The sequence below is a fragment of the Furipterus horrens genome, unplaced genomic scaffold (genome assembly GCF_987537825.1).
Source record: "Furipterus horrens unplaced genomic scaffold, mFurHor1.1.pri manual_scaffold_4, whole genome shotgun sequence".
Lineage (NCBI taxonomy): Eukaryota > Metazoa > Chordata > Mammalia > Chiroptera > Furipteridae > Furipterus > Furipterus horrens.
In genome coordinates, this window is record NW_028327174.1 from 158,234,931 (window position 1) to 158,255,018 (window position 20,088).

The 20,088-nt window shown below is 36.5% G+C and overlaps 1 protein-coding gene across 1 annotated transcript in view; it reads right to left on the reverse strand.

The window, feature by feature from the left end:
• The window catches only part of CUNH9orf57 (chromosome unknown C9orf57 homolog), a 33,738-nt gene extending 23,291 nt beyond the window's left edge, over positions 1-10,447 (reverse strand). Inside the window, exon 1 of the mRNA XM_090275221.1 lies at positions 10,327-10,447. Coding sequence (XP_090131347.1) covers positions 10,327-10,447 — 121 coding nt within the window. The remainder of the gene's footprint in view (positions 1-10,326) is intronic.
• Between the last annotated feature and the right edge of the window lie 9,641 nt (positions 10,448-20,088).

Consider the following 20,088-nt stretch of genomic DNA (forward strand, 5'->3'; position numbering starts at 1 on the left):
TGAACATTCTCCTCTCCTTTCTTTGTGCAATGCACAGACACACACACCTGTTTTCTTCATAGATTCTCACAGCCAGAATACTCTGTAAGAGATTATTTGGTCTAGCATGTGGGCTTTTAGGCTTGTTGAATGAATAAAATATCCTGAAACTGTGACAGTCTTAAGGGGTGAAAATACACCAACAGTCCTTGAAAATTTAGAGGACCTCCAGAGAAGAGAAAATAGACTCTTTAAATACAGACGTTAATGGCACTGTTCCTATGCCGGCACGTTTCCAAATGGCAAAAGGAGCTCAGTAATAGGAGTCCAGCTCCTGCCGCTGCTCCCCAGGGACCTAGCCCTCCTTTCTGAATCAGTTAAGGTTAACTTAAGTTATGAATGACACAAACCCCCACATATGAATGATTAAATAAAGATAGAAATTTATTTCTCATGAAGACAAAGTCCTGAGGTAAGCAGCCTAAGGTTGGCCTGATGAAGCCACTGTTATCAGACACCTTGACCCCTTTCATTGCTTTGCTATTGTCAAAACGCAGCTTTTCTCCCATGCTCTGAGGAGGCAACTTGAGTTTCAGGAAGCAGGTCCATAATCTGACCTGCATAAAGGAGTGGAAGAGAAGAAGAGTACAACCCTCTTTTAAGTGACACAATGTTGACTAGAACTGAGCTAACACATTTGCAAAGAAAGCTGAGAAATGTCACTTTATTCCAGATGGCCATGAGGTTAGCTATAGGGTTCTATTACTAAAGAATAGCTGAAGAACAGATAATGGGGAACAAATGATTGTTTTCAGCCCATCCATCTCTTTATAGGCAACCATTGTTACCAGTTTCTTGTGTAGTGTTCAAGAGATAGTCTATATAAATATACAGTATATATGTGTGTGTGTATATATATATCTATATCTATATATATACACACACCCCTCTATTTTTTAAACCATTAAAAACCTACAAATTATACTTCCCTTTTTCTTGTTTGTTTTTAATTTTCCTCTATATAAAATATATTTAAGAGATCATTCTATATTTGTCAATATAGATTTATCTTATTTTTTTAATGACTAGAGTTTCCAATTTAATAACTATGTGATCATTTTTCCATTGGGACATGAAATATTCTCTTATTTATTCTCTTATTTATTCGATATCTTCATGTTTTGAGAAAATTACCACAGTGAAGTGTTTAATTTGCATGTTTTTAATATATCAGTAGTCTCTTTAATATCTTCTTGGTTTTGTTTCTTGCTTAGAAAGGTCTTGCCTACTCTATGCTTATAAAAACATTCTTCCATTTTTCTTCTAGTACATTTTATAGTTTCCTTTTTTTAGGTTACTTGTTTTTTATGTCTATAATTAATTTCCTTGTAAGAAATGAGGAAGGAATCCAATTTAACTTTTTGCCAGTTGGTTAAACAATGTACTGTACCATCATTATTTATTGAATAACCTATTTTTTCCACATTGAATATAAATGCCACTTTTATCATATTCCAAATTTCGATATGTATCTCAGCCTATTTCTGGGCTCTCTATTTTGTTCCATTGATCTGTCTATTCAGGCACCACTACCAAACTAAACTGCTTTAATTACTTGTAGATTTAGACTGTTTTTTCATATGCAATATAAGCATTAATTTCCTTTTATAAATAGACCATTCTCTCATGTATTTACAAATATAGAAATAAGGCTATCTGTATTTCTATACCTGTGTGCATTTCTAGATCCTGATATTTTTACTGTTGCAAATGTGAAATGTTGTTTGCTAGCTTTTCTTATACATATATTTCTAACAGTACTTATAAATGCACCTCAGTCTACTTAAACACTGCAGAGCAACTCAGTGTATGGAGGGGCCATATCTTTTTTAACCCACTGCAGTGTGTGCTTCTGCAGTCATCAATAATGAAATGACTCTTCCTAAGTTCACTAATAATCTTCATATCTTTAAATCCAATGAGTTCCTTTTTAAAACTCTCTTCTTATAAGGCCTTTTCTTGCCATCATCTTCTTTGATGTGTTTTCTTTGATGTTTGTATTATCATGAGTATATTTTTTGCTTCAAGTCACACCCATTTCAGACATGATTTTAAAATAATTAGAAAATGTGATAAATTCAAAGTCAAATTGTGATACAAGATAGAACAAGATTTCTTTTTCATGTTCCTTTTTAAAAACCTTTTACAAAGCTGTTTGCTCCTGAATTTTCTGTAAGCAAGAAAAAAACTCTCAAAAATGTTTGACTTGATGTTGGCAGAAGATACCTGCTAATTACAGTTTGTGCAAAATAAAACACATGTGGATTACAGCATTCTGTATTCTTTGCTGACACTGAGTTCACTAGGCTATTATTAGTTGAAAATCATGTGGGCAGGATATAGATGGGGATTTTAACAATGAAGTGAAAAGATACCTTTGTCTCCTTTCAATGTTACTACATATTATTGTCTTTTGAACACCAGTTTTACTTAATTGAAATCATTTTAGGAGATTTAAGAATGTTTATGTTGAGTTTTTATTAACCTATTTAATTTGGGGTTGCCACTTGTGTCTAAGATTACAAAGTATAATGTTTATATTAGTTGAAATGCAAAAAAGTGAAAAACAGGCTAAGCCATCCTGTGTCTTAGCTTGAGCTGCTATAACAAAATACCATAGACTGAGGGTTTAAATAACAGGCATTTATTTCTCACAGTTCTGGAGGCTGGACAGTCTGAAATGAAGATGCCAGCATGGTTGGATTTTGGTGAGGGCCCTCTTCCTGGCTTGCAGATGGCAACTTTCTTATTATATGGTGGAGAGAGGAACCTCTGACATCTCTTCTCCTTTAAGGACACTGATTCCATCATGGTGCTCCACCCTCATGACTTCATCCAAACCTTTATTACCTTCCAAAGGCCCCATCTACTCATACCATCACATGGAAAGTTAGGACTTCAAGATATGAATTTGAGGGGGAGGAGACACAAACATTCAGATCACAATATTGGGTTATGTGTTTTTCTACATATTATCTGTGTGACCTTGGTCATGACACTTAACCTTTGTTTTCTCATCTGTAAAATGGAAATCGTATTTCATAATCTCATTTAGCTCTTGTGAGAATGAAAGGCGATAATGTTTCTGAAGTATTTGATGAAGTGCCTTTTGCTTAGGTAGATGTTATTAGACTCTTCTATGAGTAAAAAGTGTTAGTTACTCTTTACTACCCCTACGTATGATGGTGATCAGTTGTGTTGGACAAAGAGGCTGTTAGTCAGACACAGTGGAATGTGACCCTATTAATTGTGCCAGCAAAGACATCTATTTGGAGTGATGATTTGTCAACTTCGAATCCATCTATACTTGCTGGATTCTGGTGAGGTTTAGGGATGTACTGGGGATTCATGTAATGCTAACTGACCAGCAGATAGGTCAAATTCATGGACTTTATTTCATCAGTATCATACTTTGACACCCATAGGGAAATACTGCTCAAAGCCACAGTTCTGAGGCAAGAGCTTTTAACCTAGGTTGCCACTGCATCCAGGACTGGGGGAATGGCTGAGCTTCAAATGTACTAATGCAAACAACTTGATCTGCACAGTAGCTCAGAGGGTTCTTAGAGTTTCAGAGCAGCTTTGGACCTACCAAACTTTAAGAACCTCTGACCATACATTTCAATGTTTTCTATAGCATCCTCCTTAACTAAATTTCCTATGCCCCATACTTTCTAATGAAAAACTTGTGTAACTTTTCTCTAGGCTGGAATACTCCCCAGTGCTTGTTTATTTGCACAATTATTCCTAGCCTTGGGCACTTTTAGCTTTACAGTTTACCTGCCTGGAATGCTCTATTCCTTTCTTTTCAGAAATTGATCTAACTCCTACTGACCACATGGCTAATGGCCTCATGCCTCTATGAAGTTTCCCCAGCTTTCCTGTCTTCCACGATCTCTGATTTCTCAGAACTCTTATCTTAAGTGGAATAAAAATTTATTCATACCATTATTTAGTTTATGAATACATGACTTGTCTCCTCAAATGATTTCCCAATCAGAGTCTGGAGGAATTTTTTACTCCCCGCCAAAGTGAGGAAAATAAGGATAAAATGCTGGGTTTAAAAAATAAATTAATTAATACAAACTGTAAAATGTTTTTCATGGGAGTATGTCTTTTAAAAAAATGTTAAAATGACTTTCCTTTTATAAAATGATACTTTGAGATACACAGAACAACTTCTCTGTCTGTCTGTCTTTCTCTCTCTCTCTGTCTCTCTTCCAAATGAAGAAACTGAACTCAGAAAGGTGAAGTTACGTGTAACTTCAGATTAGTATGTAAGTTCAAACTGAAGTGTCTAGGTCAGGATATTTTAGGGTGGTTTTGGTTTCCAGGCAGCAGTCACTATTCTAGGTCTCATAGCCGACATGCTGGTATTTGACAACAGGAGGCGACATGGTCTCTATCTGTGGTTATCTTTTGTAAAAGTGAGGAAATCTTTCTCAGAGGTCATCCAGCAGATTTCTCTCTCAATTCATTGGCTAAAAGTGTGTCACACGCTTATACCTAAACCAATCACAGGGGCAAAAAGATGGGATAAACATGATTGGTTAGTATGTACCAAGCAGTTGTGTTTAGGTTGATCTTCCCTGAAGAGTGGAAAATGGAACAAAACTGGGTTTTGCAAACACAAAAGAAGGGAAAAAATGGCTGTCAATAAACAATCATTAAGGTCCACTATGCCAGACTGACTTTAGGGGTCTTCCTACTGCATAAAATACTACTTGAATGAATAGAATTGAAAATATATATGTAGGAGAAAACTATTAAGAATATAAACTCAGGCATTAAGAGAAGGGAAATATATTTCTCTTTCCTTTTTTAAGAACCATTAAACACCTTTAAATTAATGACAATATAATTTGTATGTACCATATTAAAACTCCTTCCTTCATTCTTCCTTATGGTGTTATAAAGATAAATGAGCTCTATAAAGTCATACACCATAAATATCAGTTTTTATCACAATATTGATTATTTCAACTCTTTGTTTCTTAATTTTTATTGAAGTTATTGGTGTGACATTGGTTAATAAAATTATATAGGTTACAGGTGTACAATTCTATCATATATCATCTGTATATTGTAGTACTGTGTTTACCACACCAAGTCAAATCTCCTTCCATCTCCATTTATCCTCCCTTTACCCTCTTCTAGTTCCTCCCAAGCCCCCTTTTCCTCTGGTAATCACCATATTGTTGTCTGTGAGCTTGTTTTTTTCCTTTATGCTTAGTCCCTTCACCTTTTCACCCAGTCCTCCTATTCCCCTTCCCTCTGACACCTGTCAGTCTGCTCTTGGTATTTGTGAGTCTGTTTCTATTTTGTTTGTTAGTTTATTTTGTTCATTAGATTGCATTTGTAAGTGAAATCATATGGTATTTGTCTTTCCCTGACTGGCTTATTCCACTTGGCATAATACTTCCAGTTCCATCCATGCTGTCGCAAAGAGTAAGACTTCCTTGCTGCCATCCACAGTGGCTGCACCAATCTGCATTCCCACCAACATGATGGGGCTCCCATTTCCCCACTTCTTCATCAATACAGTACTTGCTGTTTGTTGATTTATTGATGATAGCCATTCTGACAGGTGAGAGGTGATATTTCATTGTGGTTTTATTTTGCAATTCTCTCACAATTAGTGACGTTGAGCATCTTTTCATATATCTGTTGTACATCTATATTCCTCTGTAGAAGTGTCTATTCAGGTCTTTTGCCCATTTTTAATGGGATGTGTGTGTGTGTGTGTGTGTGTGTGTGTGTGTGTGTGTGTGTATGTGTACTGAGTTTTACAAGTTCTTTATAAATTTTGGGTATTAACCTTTTATCTGATGTATCATTGGTGAATATATTCTCCCATTCAGTGAGCTGTCCTTTCATTTTGTTCATTGTTTCCTTTGCTATGCAAAAACTTTTTAGTTTGATGTAATCCTATTTGTTTATTTTTTATTTTTTGCTTCCCTTGCCTGAGCAGATATATCAGAAAAAAAATATTACTGTGGGAAATATCTAAGATTTTACTGCCTATGATTTCTTCTAGTATTTTTTGTTTTCAAGTCTAGCATTTAAGTCTTTAACCCATTTTGAATTTACACTTGCATATGGTGTAAGAAGGTGGTCTAGTTTCATTCTTTTGCAATATCTGTCTAATAGTCTCAATGTCATTATTGAATAGACTGTCTTTACCCCATTGTGTGTTCTTGTCTTCTCTTACAAATATTGACTATAAAGGTGTGGGCTTATTTCTTGGCTCTCTATTTTGGTCCATTGATCTATATATCTGTTTTATGACAGTATCATGCTGTTTTGAATACTATGGGCTTGTAGTATAGTTTCATATAGGTAGCATGATTCCTCCAACTTTGTTATTCTTTCTCAGGATTGCTGTTGCTATGTGGGGCCTTTTGTGGTTCCATATAAGTTTTTGAAATATTTCTTCTAGTTCTTTGAGATATGTCATTGGAATCTTGATAGAAATTGCACTGAATCTGTAGATTGCTTTAGGTAGTATGGACATTTTAATGATGTTAAATCTTCTTATCTCTGAACATGGTATATGCTTCCACTTATTTGTATCTTCTTCAGTTTCTTTCTTCAGCATCTTATAATGTTCCAAGTACAGGTTTTTTACATTCTTGGTTAAATTTAATCCTAAGTATTTTATTCATTTTGAAGCAATTGTGAATGGGGTTGTTTTCTTAATTTCCCTTTCTGATAATTCATTATTGGTGTATAAAAATGCAACTGATTTCTGGATATTAATCATATATCCTGCTCCTTTACTGAATTCATTTATCATTCTGGTAGTCTCTTGGTGGAGTCCTTAGGATTTTCTACCTACTGTATCATGTCATCCGCAAATAATGAAAGTTTTACTTCTTCCTTTCCAATTTGGATGGATGCATTTTATTTCTTCTTCTTGTTTGATTGCTGTGGCCAGAACTTCCTGTACGATGTTTAGTAAGAGTAGTGAAATTAGACATCCTTGTCTTATTCCTGATCTTAAGGGAAATGCTTGTAGTTTTGCCCCTTGAGTATGGTGCTGACAGTGGATTTGTCATATGTAGCCTTTATTTTGTTTAGGTATGTTCCTTCTATAACCACTTTACTGAGAGTGTTTATCATAAGTGGGTGTTGGATTTTATCAAATGGTTTGTCTGCATCTATTGATATGATCATGTGGTTTTTATCATGCATATTGTGGCGTATCATGTTTATTAATTTGCAGATATTGTACCAACCTTGCATCCCTGGAATAAATCCTACTTGATCATGGTGTATGATCTCTTTCATGTATTGCTGGATTTGATTTGCTAATACTTTGTTGAGGATTTTAGCATCTATGTTCATCAGGGATATTTGCCTATACTATTCTCATTGTAGTGTCTTCATCTTGTTTTGGAATTAGGATAATTCTGGTAAAATGACCCTAGGAGTCTTTCCTCTTCTTGAATTTTTTGGGAATAGTTTGAGAAGGATAGATGTTAATTCTTCTTTGAATGTTTGGTAAAATTCACCTCTGGAGCCATTCAGACCAGGACTTTCGTTGGCTGGGAGTTTTTTGATTATTGCTACAATTTTATTAGTTGTAACCTGTCCAGATTTTTTTATTCTTTCTGATTCTGGTTTGAAAGATTGTGTGTTTCTAGAAATTTATCCATTTCATCCAGATTGTCAAATTTGTTGGAACATAGTTGTTCACAATATTTTCTTACAATCCTTTGTATTTCTTTGGTGTTGGTAGTTACTTCCCCACTTTCATTTCTGATTTTAATCATTTGGATCCTTTCTCCTTTTTCGTGATGGGTCTGGTTAAAGGTTTGTTTATCTTTTCAAAAACCAGCTCTTGGTTTCATTGATTTTTTGTATTAATGCTTTGACTATATTTTACTTATTTCTACTCTGACTTTTATTATTTCCTTTCTTCTTATCACCTTGGGCTTTGTTTGTTTCTCCTTTTCTAGTTTCTTTACATGTAGAGTTAGATTGTTATTTGAAGATTTTTCTTTTTTTGAGATAGGCCTGTAATGCTATGTATTTTCCTCTTAGGACTGCTTTCGCTGTGTCCCATAGATTTTGGGTTGTTGTGTTCTCATTTTCATTTGTTTTAAGGTACTTTTTAATTTCTTCCTTAATCTTATTGTCTAACCCATTTGTTGTTTAGTAATATGTTATTCAGCCTCTATGTCTCTGTGTGTTTTCCAGTTTTTTTTTTTTTTTTGTGATTGATGTCTAGTTTCACATAATTATGGCTAGAGAACATGCTTGATATGATTTCAAACTTCTTAAATTTATTGAGACTTGTTTTGTGTCCTAACCTGTATTCTATCTTAGAAAATGTTCTATGTGCACTTGAAAAGAATGTACATTCTGCTGCTTTGGGATGAAGCACTCTTCTAAAGATCTGTTGAAATTTTTTATAAAGGAAAATAAAACACTTCAGAGATGCAAAGAAAAAAACAAACCATTGCACAGACTTAAAATATGCCAAAGCAGTACAAATATGTAAAAAGGAAAAAAAAAAAAAAAAGAATAGTTCAGCTTCACTAGTAATCAAATAAATGCAAATTAGCAGGAGAAACAGCTTCACCCATCAAACTGGCATTTTCTCCCCCTTAGGCTTAGTATTAAAAGCTAGTGAACATGTGAGGAAATTGACACTGTTATATAGTGATGGTGGGATTGTAACTTGTTTTTTTCTTACTGACTGTAATTTTAACAAAGTGTGACAAAGTGTTGTTTATTTTCTGTTTTCACTAGACTTGAGGGTCATTGATTACAGGTACTGTATTTTCCCACCTGAGTATTCCTGGTGTCTGGACTACTGTCTAATAACTCAATAATAAATATGCATCTACTATTTATTAAATGGGAAGTAAACATTTTTGAATTAAAATAGATGTTTTAAAAAGTAAACATAACCTTTAAACTGGCAATAAAATTTCTAGAAATATACATGAAAGAAATAAAAGTTATGTACCAAGAATTCTCTGTAAAGATGTTTATCGTATTTAATTTATAGCATCAATAAGAAAAAATCAGTAGAGGAGAAAATATTGTTTAGTAAAAAGAATTAGTATTCTACATGTTAGAAATTCAGATGACACCTAATAAAAAAATTGCAGATTACTTAATAATATTGAAGATGTCCATAAATGGACATTATAAAGTCAAAAAAGATTTCAAAATAGCATGACCTTTTTTGTTAAAAACATGGATATGTGGAAATGCTTAGAAAATATTAGAAATATATACAATAAAATGTGAACTGGTTATTCACTGTGATGAGAACATAGCTGATTACTTTTTATCTTTTATACTTAACATGTATTGTTTTTATAACAAGGAGGAGAAGAATAAATGCTCTTTTCTTCGAGTGTATGATCTGAAAAAAAGTTCTCTCCACTTGATTACATCTGATCAAATATCATTATTTTATTTTGGTAATGATGTCTTGATAAAGATAAACACTTTGTCAACGAAACTAAGCATAAAGAACCAATTAGTGGTATTTTTGTGACAGACTGTGGGGTGTTTTCCTACTGTGAAAGTGGGATGTTTTTCTACTTTTCTGCAGTAAAGATACAGGTTTTTAAATGATATTGTAAATATTATTAAAAAGAGTCGCAAATTTCTGTGTTGATTATAGAATCACATTCTTTAGTTCTGACCTCACAATTTAATCCCCATTTGAATTTAAGCCTCAACCTTGTATATCTCATATGTAAGAATATCAACTTAATGTTTTAAAAATCTACTTACTTGCTTCTCTCTCTTTGCCAGTGCTATTTAAAGAGTGGTGTAAGCACACTTAACAATAGGATGTATGAGTCACAGCAATAATTATGAGCAACAGCAATACTTTTCTCAAAGATGTGCACCATCATTTAAAAAGTTTAAGCAAAATGGCATCTTTAAGCAACTGAATAATGTGAGAGGCTGTTTTGAAGCAGTGGGGTTTTTTGTTGTTTTTGATCAATCCATATCATTGTAGGTGAGAAACAAATCAAGTGACTCAGTAGACATCAAACATGGCATTTTTAACATGACCCATGTGATGCATGTAATATTGGGTATAAACACATTGTCCTAAGACAAGTTTATCAGCAGCCTCCAGGTAGCTTCCTGGGATCTCCATGGTGAATATTTAAAGTTCTTTCTGCTTTTCTTAAGCCTGTCCTTCCATCTCCTGCACCTTAACACATGACTTCAACCATTGCATCATTCAGCGAATAGAAGGCACCAGGCAGAAAATGACTTTTCTTTGATCCACCAAACCTACAAACTTACCTACTTTGGCACCCACTGATCCCGTCTTCTTTCTGTAGTTACTTCCTCTACTGGGGCTTTGGATCTTATCTTCTTCTGCCTTCTCAGGGACTGTACTCCACAGATTAGACCCTTTTCCCATATCTTCAGTTTTTTGTTTTTTTACTTCAATCATAAGCCTTTCAACATCCTTTTGAATAATATATGAATAGAATTAATAAACTGGCAATTCCCATTTACTAAGCATTTAGTCTACAGTGAACATGAAACTAAAAGCTTTTAAATCTACAAAATTCTTTTTTTTTAACCTGTTTTTAAGGTTGATGCTGCTTTCCATATTATGTAGTTGAGGAAACTGAAGCTCAGAAGTGGTAGGCACTGGCTAAGATTACGCACTATGTTGTGGCAAAGCAAGGATTCAAACCACTCTGTCTAATTACAAGATTATATCTTAATTATTACATTATCCACCCTTGTTCACCTCTGAAAAACCCTCTCTTGGACCCAGTCTCTAGTTTATCATAGACAAAATCCCTGAAAGATTTATGTTCACTTTCTATCTCCACTTAACTTCTCACACCTCAACCCACTGCAGCTTGCTGTGTGTCCCACGATATCACTAAAACCAATCTGGGCAACATCACCAATTATCTTCTCACTTCTAAAACTGAAGACTCTTGAGTCCCCCTCATAGCTTGACTGATAGCTAGCAGCCCTTGATTCTGTTGACAGCTTGTCCTTGAAACGTTGTCTTCCATAGACTTTCATAAAACCTATTTTGTTAATTTTTCTCCTACTTAATCTTTGGGGTTACAAGTTGCGTCTTTTTTCTCTATCCATTCTTTATATGTTGAAATTCCTCAGATCTGTCTCTTTTCATTACAAATACAAATACTGTCACTACAAGTACTGTCCTGGAGCCCTGGCTGGTGTGGCTCAGTGGATTGAGTGCTGACCTGGGAACCAAAGAATTGCTGGTTTGATTCCTAGTCAGGGCGCATGCTTGGGTTGTGGGCCAGGTCCCTTGTTGTGAGCACATGACAGGTAACCATACATTGGTGTTTCTCTTCCTCTTTCTCCCTCCCTTCCCCTGTCTCTAAATATAAGGAAATAAAATCTTTAAAAAAACAACAACAACACAACAATGAATACTGTCCTGGAGATCCCATCCACTCCTATGGTTTTACCTCCATTTGCTGATAAATCTCTATTTGAAGATTTACCAGCATTTCTATTTGGAGCCCAGGTTTGTATCCTGACCTTCAGACCTAAATATCTTCTGCCTTTTTCACTTCTGACTTTGCATATTTTACAGGCAAGTAGTGAGAGCACCCCATCTAGATTCAGACCCCTGGGTTTGAATCCTGGCACCACTCCCTTGAGCCATGTACCTCTGGGCCTGCATTTCCTCACCTCACCTGTACTTTCTGAGTACACACACACATACACATACTTTTCTCTTTTTAAGAAAAACAGGGCTTATACAAATACAGATGCTATGCCATCATAGGTTATTTTTCATAATTATTATGTAGGCCACTCCATCATTAACTGAGAAAATGTTTTTTATTTTAACATTCAATACCCTATTTATTATGGATAAATGAGAGAGAGAGAGAAAGAGAGAGAGAGAGAGAGAGAGAGAGAGAGAGAGAGAGAGAGAGAGAAAGCAGGAAAGATAATGCTTGAAATAAAAAGAGAACCTGAATTTTCACAAAATTTTACGCAAATAAGAATTAATGGTATTGTTCAAGGAAACTAGTATAATTTATTCACTAAGAGGAACTTGTTGCACTGAGGCAGGTAAGTACTCAGTAAACAATAATCAAGAGTAGTATTTCTTGTCCTGGCTGGTGTGGTTCAGTGGGTTGAGTGCCTGCCTCTGAACCAAAAGATTGCCGGTTCACTTCTCCCTGTCAAGGCACATACCTGAGTTGTGGACCAGGTCCCCAATTAGGGGTATGTGAGAGGCTACCAGTCAGTTTCTCTCTCACATCATTGTTTCTCTCCCTCTCTTCCTCTCTCTCTAAAATAAATAAAAATAAATAAATAAAATCTTTAAAAAAGATGAGTGTTTCTTCACAATGTGTGAAGAAACACAGACAGATTATGTGTTATGGAATTGTAATCTTAACTTATATAATTTTATTAACCAATGTAACCCCGAAAAATTCAACACAAATTTTTAAAAAGGAATAGTGTTTCTCAAATCTGGTGATATCAGAATCATTGGAGAACATTTGAAATATATGGATGTGGACATCTCTTCAGACACTGAATCAGAGTCCCTGGAGATGGGAGCCAAGAATATGTATATTTTAAGGCTCTCTGCTGAGCCTGGTGATCAGTTTTATTTGGAAACCACTGATGAGCAAGTTTTAACCTCTAATATAATATAATGGTCATTATCTTTTTTAGAACAAATGAAACCTATTTTTAGTGCTGTCTGACACTTCATGTTTGAATGCTGGATAACTTGAGAGAGGACTCAATGGACTCATTGTTAGTGGTGTTGATTTAGATAAAGACTACATTTATCAATTTCTGTTGCAGTGAGGCATGACTGTGCGATTCAGTTCTGCCAATTGGATGACCATAGACACGAGGTGTGCAAATTAGGGTCTTGCCTTTCAAGCAGTGGTTTCTCGTGGTTTTTGTTCCACAAATCCTTTTGGCAGCCTGGAGAAGCCTAAGGACTCCTTAAAATAATATTTGTATATGCATAAAGTAAAATACTTTTTAGAATTACAAAGGAGACCAATTATATAACACACTTATCAAAATATTAAAAGTATAAACTTGTGATTCAGTGATAGAGATGTTTATCAACACATTGAACAAAACTTATCAGCAGGTTAAGGGCAGAATTATGAATCTTAGGGCAGCTTTGGGTGAAGGTGGGAGAGATATTTTGATGTGGGTAATGTCTCAGACTGAGAACATTTAGATTTCTCTGGCTTCCTAGATTGAATAAACCCCATGCTTATTTTTCCCAGTCCCTAAAAACTTCTGACTTTGTTCCCATCTTATCCAAAGCCTGATCCTCAAGAATTACTTAGAGGAGAGAAAAAAAAAAAAAAAAAAAAAAAAAAATATATATATATATATATATAATGGATGTGCCTTTTCAATGAATTAAGAAAGTATAGGGTTGGTTCAAGATTTTTTTTTTTTTTTTTTTTTTTTGTGGCTTAAAACAATGCAAATTTATTCTCTCACATTTGTATGGATGAGAAGTGTGACACAGCTTCACAGGTTTCACCAGGCTAAAATGAAGATGTCGGTAGGGCTGCATTTCTTTCTAGAGATTCTAGGAGGAAATTTGCAGCTTCTAAGGCTGCTCACATTCCTTAGGGCACACATGGTCCTCTTCCTCTGTCATCAACTCCTCAAATCACATTTCTCTAACCCTTCTTCTATCTTCCCATCTACTTCTGACTCTGACCTCACCTGGGAAATGCTCTCTGCTTTCAAGGACTCATGTATTAGGTTGGATTCAGGAATTTTTAAAAATAAAGACAGGGACCTTTTAGAGTATTCTGTTCCTGGTTTAGTGGATTTTGTTAACCTGGCTGAAAGAAATGATGTTTTCCTTATTGGGCTCTTCAGTACCTAGTTCACTCATTCATCTATCCAGCCTTTCAACACACATTTTTTGAGCACCTGCCATATTCTAGACACTATGCTGGCTATTTAATAAATGTTGGTGACTCACAAAGTTGCCAGATGTGGAGTAGTGGTCATGACCTGTAGTGACAGACAAATGGCATCTCAACCACAACTGCTTGGCTAGTTAGAACTAATTAGAAATGGCGTTCACAAAAACAAATAAAGGAATATTGAGGAACTGGTTAGTTTTTTGCTTCATATTTCAAGTTTGTCCTGTGACTGCCCATTTTTTTCTGAGAGCATTTGGGTCTCTATTCGAGCAAACTGCCAGTCTGCAATAAACCCATTCAAGGAGAGCAAGCAAAGTCATTCCTAGGAGACATCCCAGAATAAAAATTTCTCTGTGACCTTAATAAAAGCCATCTGCCTGGTTCAAGATCATTGAGGAATCTGTTGTATCCTAAGTTTCCCTTTATTTATATCTGACTTAGCCTGATCTTTTAAAAACTGAATGACACTTCCTATATTTTATGGGCTATTTAACTTCGACTAGAGTAGAAATTATATCTTTTTTTTTAAAGCTTTTGAATGAGATTGAATCAAAACCAATTTTTTAAAACTTAAATTGAATGAAAGGAAAATAAATCTCTTCTGAAATGAGAAACAACAATATGAAGGTAAGCTTTTCCTAGAAGAAGCTACAATATATCTGTAGGTTTAGTTGTTCTTTCCTTTCAGGCTAATCCTTGGGCATCCTCTCTGGTTATCTGCCCACATTGCCATTTTGAGGATCAAATGAATAGTATATGAGACAGGGCCTCTTAAGCTCTACTGTTGTTCTTTGCAAAAATAAGTTATTGTCACTACCAACTGATGACCTTCGAAGTCATTTCCTCCAAAAGAGGTTTTTATGTACCTGTTTATCTTTTAGTTTTGGCCTCTTTGTTCTTGTTCTTATCTGTATGTGACTGTAAACCAGTTATTAGAGAGGACTTTGAATTCTATCTCAATCGACTCAACTATTTTGCTTGGTTTCACTTGAGCCAAAAGCTTACAGATTTTTCTGTTTAGTGGTTTACTGGACTTTCATTATCAGTTACCCACATCCCCAGAGAAAAGGATATAAGTAGGAAATAATTCCCTATTAGAAGGAAATAAATGTAACTGGTATAGAAATAAATAGGTAAGATAAATGAGAGTTGTATTGTTGCTTTTATACAGAGCTGTTACCACTATATTATCCCTGATGCATTTACAAAGCTGTCTGTATAACTAAGTGAATGGAAAATGGCACATGTGTTCATTCCCATTGTATGTTCTCTTTCTGTTTTTTAAAAAAAGATTTTATTTATTTATTTTTAGAGAGAGGGGAAAGGAAGGAGAAAGAGAGGGAGAGAAATATGGACGTGTGAGAGAAATATCTATTGATTGCCTCTCACATGTGCCCCAACTGGGGGCCAGGCCTGTGCCCTGACCAGGAATCGAACCAGCAAACTTTCAGTTTATGGGATAACAATCCCTGAGCCATGCCAATCAGGGCCTACATTCTCGTAAATAAGGGGCTCAAATACTAGAATGATGGTGTTTTGGAAAGGGGACTGGCCTAGAGCGGGTCTGCCTCAGGCTGGCCTGTAGTGTGTGGGTTCTTGACTTCGTGCAGGAAGGATTTCACAGTACAAGTCCAGGTGATTTTGAGAGGACTTTTATAAAACTGGGGACAGTAACACAAGGAAGGGCCCAGGATAGAAGAAGTGACAAGAGAGAGACTAGGCAGGGTAGGTTGGCTCTCTAGAAACCTTATGGGAAAGAAGTGAGCCACAGTGGGTCTGCTGTCAGCTCACTGGGGAGTCAGAGGAAAGGGAGCCTTGGGGACAGGCTCAGGGGATTAGCCTCGGACAAGCTGCCACTGCCCATTATTGCCCTGGTTGCAAGTCTTGTGGGGTTTCTTAGGGTTTAGGAGATGCAGGCCTGTAGGGAAAGGAGAGAGGGAAGGAAAGGCGTGTGTGCGTGCTCCTGGGAGGGAGAGCACATGTTGGGTCCTTTGTCTTGAGGGTTTAAGGGCCTGGGAGTTTAGGAGAGGTCTTGGGAGAGGGGCTCAATAGAATATTCATCACGTTTTTCAGGTGCATTCTTTCAGGGTTGTGGTCTCCACTGATGGGTCTGCCCTAAGGCAGGGGAATTTAGTCATTGTAGTTGGTCCTGGAATTGCCAGCTGGGTTTTCTGCTTTTCTGGGCCTGGAGCTGAAATACAACTGAGGCCTAGATATTATGTCTAGGGAGGAAGGGCCAAGAGGGTCTAAACCACATGACCAGCAATATGAAGAGTCAGGGGGCCTAAACCACATGGCCAGCAATATCCCAGGGGAGGAAAGGCCGCCTAGGGGTGAGATCCAGCACCAGTTTTGCCCATCGCTAGGCACTTGGGTCCTTCCACCCTGGTGACCTGCATCTGGCTATAAATTGCTCCGCTAGTTTGTGCCACTTGCCAGGGCATTTTCCTAGCCCCTTACCATCCTGCCTCAGCAGCATGTGGAAGAGTGGGAGTGTGTTGGGTGGCTTTCTCTGCATTCTTCTGAAAATTAGCTTCACGGTGGCAATCTCTCTGCTAATTGTAATAGTAATAATGATCATTTTTGAACAACTGCTATCATTTTGAGCACTTACTATGTGTTAGGCATTTCATATCCTTTGTCTTCACAATAACAATGGAAGAAAGATTCTATTATTCACTTTTCAATGCTGATATACAGAATATCATATAATAAGCATTTAATATTGATAAAATTAGAATGTATTATTTGCATTAAGATTTTGACAGGTCTTTGTAGGAATTCTTTACCAGTTTTCAAGCCAGCTCTAAGCACTCACAGAAGTCCTCTGAGAAAGGCTGGCATCTGGCATCTTTATATAGGCAGGGCTTGATCCTGATTTAGTTTTTTTGCCTAGCACCTAGCTTATCTTTAGAATGCAATACATGGTAATAAAAATAAAACAATGAACAACAATGTAGTCAAAGCAATGCACATTTACTTCTCACGTTGGGTGGGGTCTTACCGGAGTTGCTCTCAGGGTGTCTGAAGTATGTTCCTGCCTGGCAATGAGAGATAGAATAAAACTACTCCAATTTTAGTTTTCTTTTGATTAAACATCATGCAAACTTTCAACAGAATAGGTCAGCAGCCTCTCTCCACGTGTAAGTCAGAGAATAAACAAGTCCCAGCTGAAACCTTCTCGGCCTGCTCCACTCCTCTTGGCCTGTTAGCTGTGGCACACTGAGCTTGTTCTCTCCACTCTACCTCCAGAACCCTGGGCATCCTCCAGCTTCGTCAACAGCCCTCAGTGGGCATTAATCCCCACCCCTCTTGCTTCCAGACCAAGTTAGGGCCTGTTGGTAGATGGGATGAAGTCAAAGAGTCACTGCAGGAAAATTATTGATGGGGACTCAGTCAAGGCTTAAGGCATCAGCTGCAGGATATTTTTCTCATCCCATATTCTGTCCTTCTGTCTTACAGCTTCATGAATGTGATATTGTTCGGGTCCCAGAATTTCCAGACACAGGGAGACAAGCTAATGCTCACCTAGCTCATAACAGTCTCCATGTAAAAACCAAAATGCTAAGGTATTTAACTGACTATGAGAAAGTTAACTGTTCCCCTCCACCCCCAAATTCTCTGTTAGTGAAATCTAAATGTTAATCAGAGGGTTGCTTGTTAAGCTTGAAAGTAGGGCAGGGGAGCTAGCAGGATGAGTTGAATATTTAAAGGTACCAGGTTACATCAGCATGGAACCAGGACTGAGGTGGGAAAGGCGAATTCTTGGACCAGAGCATTTCTTCTCCTAGAAAGTTCCTGCTTCATAGACGGCTTGTGCCTGCGGGAAATTGTTGGATGACAGTGGAAATATTTCCAGGCCTCTGGTGCCTCTCGCCAGCACACTGCAATAAGCAGGCAGTGAGAGAAAGATACTTAAATGACAAACGCCTGGAGCATATAGTCCTAGAATTGACCTTATTCTAATTCTGCATTCACATTAGGAAGTGACCATCTTTCTGAAATAAGATGCCAAGTAGTTTTCTTTTATTCATCTACTGAGAGAATAAAGGTGGTAGGTTAGATAAGCCAGAACAAACAACAACAGAACCAGAAGTGAGTGGGTGTGGGGTACATATCCCAAATCTCTTTCAATGTCATTTAATGGCTTATTTATATAGAGAAGAACTGTTTCAAGAAACAGATACTCCCAGGAGGTTTAAACCTACCTAATTTTGATAATTCAGTACGCTTAAATGAATAATACTTGATGATATCTAATGCGTGATTTGTATAAAATGGTGATTAAACACTTTACATAAGAAAAACTAACACCTACAGAGCTCAAGACACATTGGTTAGAGACAGAGGAGAGGCAAAGCTACATTGCTTCTCTTAACCCTCAGTCCAAACTTTTGGGCACAATTAAATATAGCTTATTTTTCTCTTATTATACAGTTGATATGCTCCAATTAAGGAAAGAGAATTTTGGTTTGAGAGAGAGGGGGAAGGGAAGCTTTTTTGAGAATGAGACATTGGTTGGGGCAAGCAGGCCTAAGTAGAGCCCAAAGGAAGGTGTAAAGAAGACCATGATGGACATCTCCATTTCTGCAGTTTCTCCAGAACTGGCTGGCAGCTCTCACGCCAAATAATTTTTGGTATATTTTTGCTCTAGTACTTCAACTACATCAGCTTTGTAAAACATAAAACACTCACCATCAAGTGAATGAGGGGAAAGTAATGGATTCTGATTAATGGATAACTTATAAGCATGTGGTGTTGATGTAATAAATGTTTAAAGCTATACGGAATTTTTATGAGTTTATTTGAGCCAAACTAATGACAATTGCCCGGAAGCAAAATCTCAGCAGATTGAGAAAATGTTCTGGAAAATGGCAGTTTTGCAGCTTATTATATATAGTAGAATAAAAGGGGGAGATGGAAAGAGGGTTACATGAAATCTACTAATGGTAGGTTAAAGAGATGGGAGCAATCAAAGCAGGGAAATCTCTGGGATTGGATACAAATAAAACAGAGAGACACATACTTCTTTCACATTGGTGGGCACAGAATATTTAATAATTAACATTTACAGGATATATAGAGAGTATGCTGGGAATTAGATAACAATGAGGGGTTCTGTGCTCTCATGCTTTCTTTAAGGGGGTTGTGCCTTGAAGAGTCTGGAAAAAGAGATTACTCTGACATTGCAAAGGTATGTTATCTTAGATACAAAAACAACAACAAACAAGCTCACTTAAGGTGAAGATTGACTGTATGTTATCTTAGATACAAAAACAACAACAAACAAGCTCACTTAAGGTGAAGATTGACTGTATGTTATCTTAGATACAAAAACAACAACAAACAAGCTCACTTAAGGTGAAGATTGACTGCTACTGGGAAACTACAGTTCTAGAATGTTATTACTGCCATTACTCACTTTTAATTAGGAATTTTTATGTTCAGTCCATCCTATCTGGTTACTGTCAGTCTCTAAGTTTGTAAGGTCTGCTGCATGCCTTCCCTGAGCTTGTCAGGTTTAGCATGTGGCCCCTTTTTCATCCATAGTAGCAACCTTATTTTGTTTCATTCAACATTTATTGAACACCTGTGCTGAGATATGTACTCGTCCTAAGCCAGAGGACACAAGGATGAATAGTACACAGTTCCTTCTCTCAGGAAGCCACAGCAAAAGAGAGGAGACCTTCACTGAAGCAATTTACAGTACCCAATGATCCAAGGGTACTAGGCATGGTGATAAAATAGAGATAGGAGAGCATAATTTTATTGGGAGTAGCCAAGGAAGGCTTCTCAGAGGTGATCTATGAACTGGATTTTGAGTAATGAAAATGGCAGTGTGAATTTAAAAAAATAAAATAAAAGGAAAATACTGAGTCATTGAAACTTACCACCATATAACACATGCTGTTGCTGGTAACAGAGTTATCTGCCTTAGTATTTTTCTCTAAAACTGTCTCCAAATATTGAATCTAAACTCCTTATCTTTATGTTCCTGACCTTCCATTAATTCTCAAATACATAATCATTTATTGAAATCTACTATGTGCTAGAGCTAAAAGACAAGTTAGAGGTGATAGTTTTCCTGAGGAACTCTCAGTGTACTACTGTGATTCTCAATCCT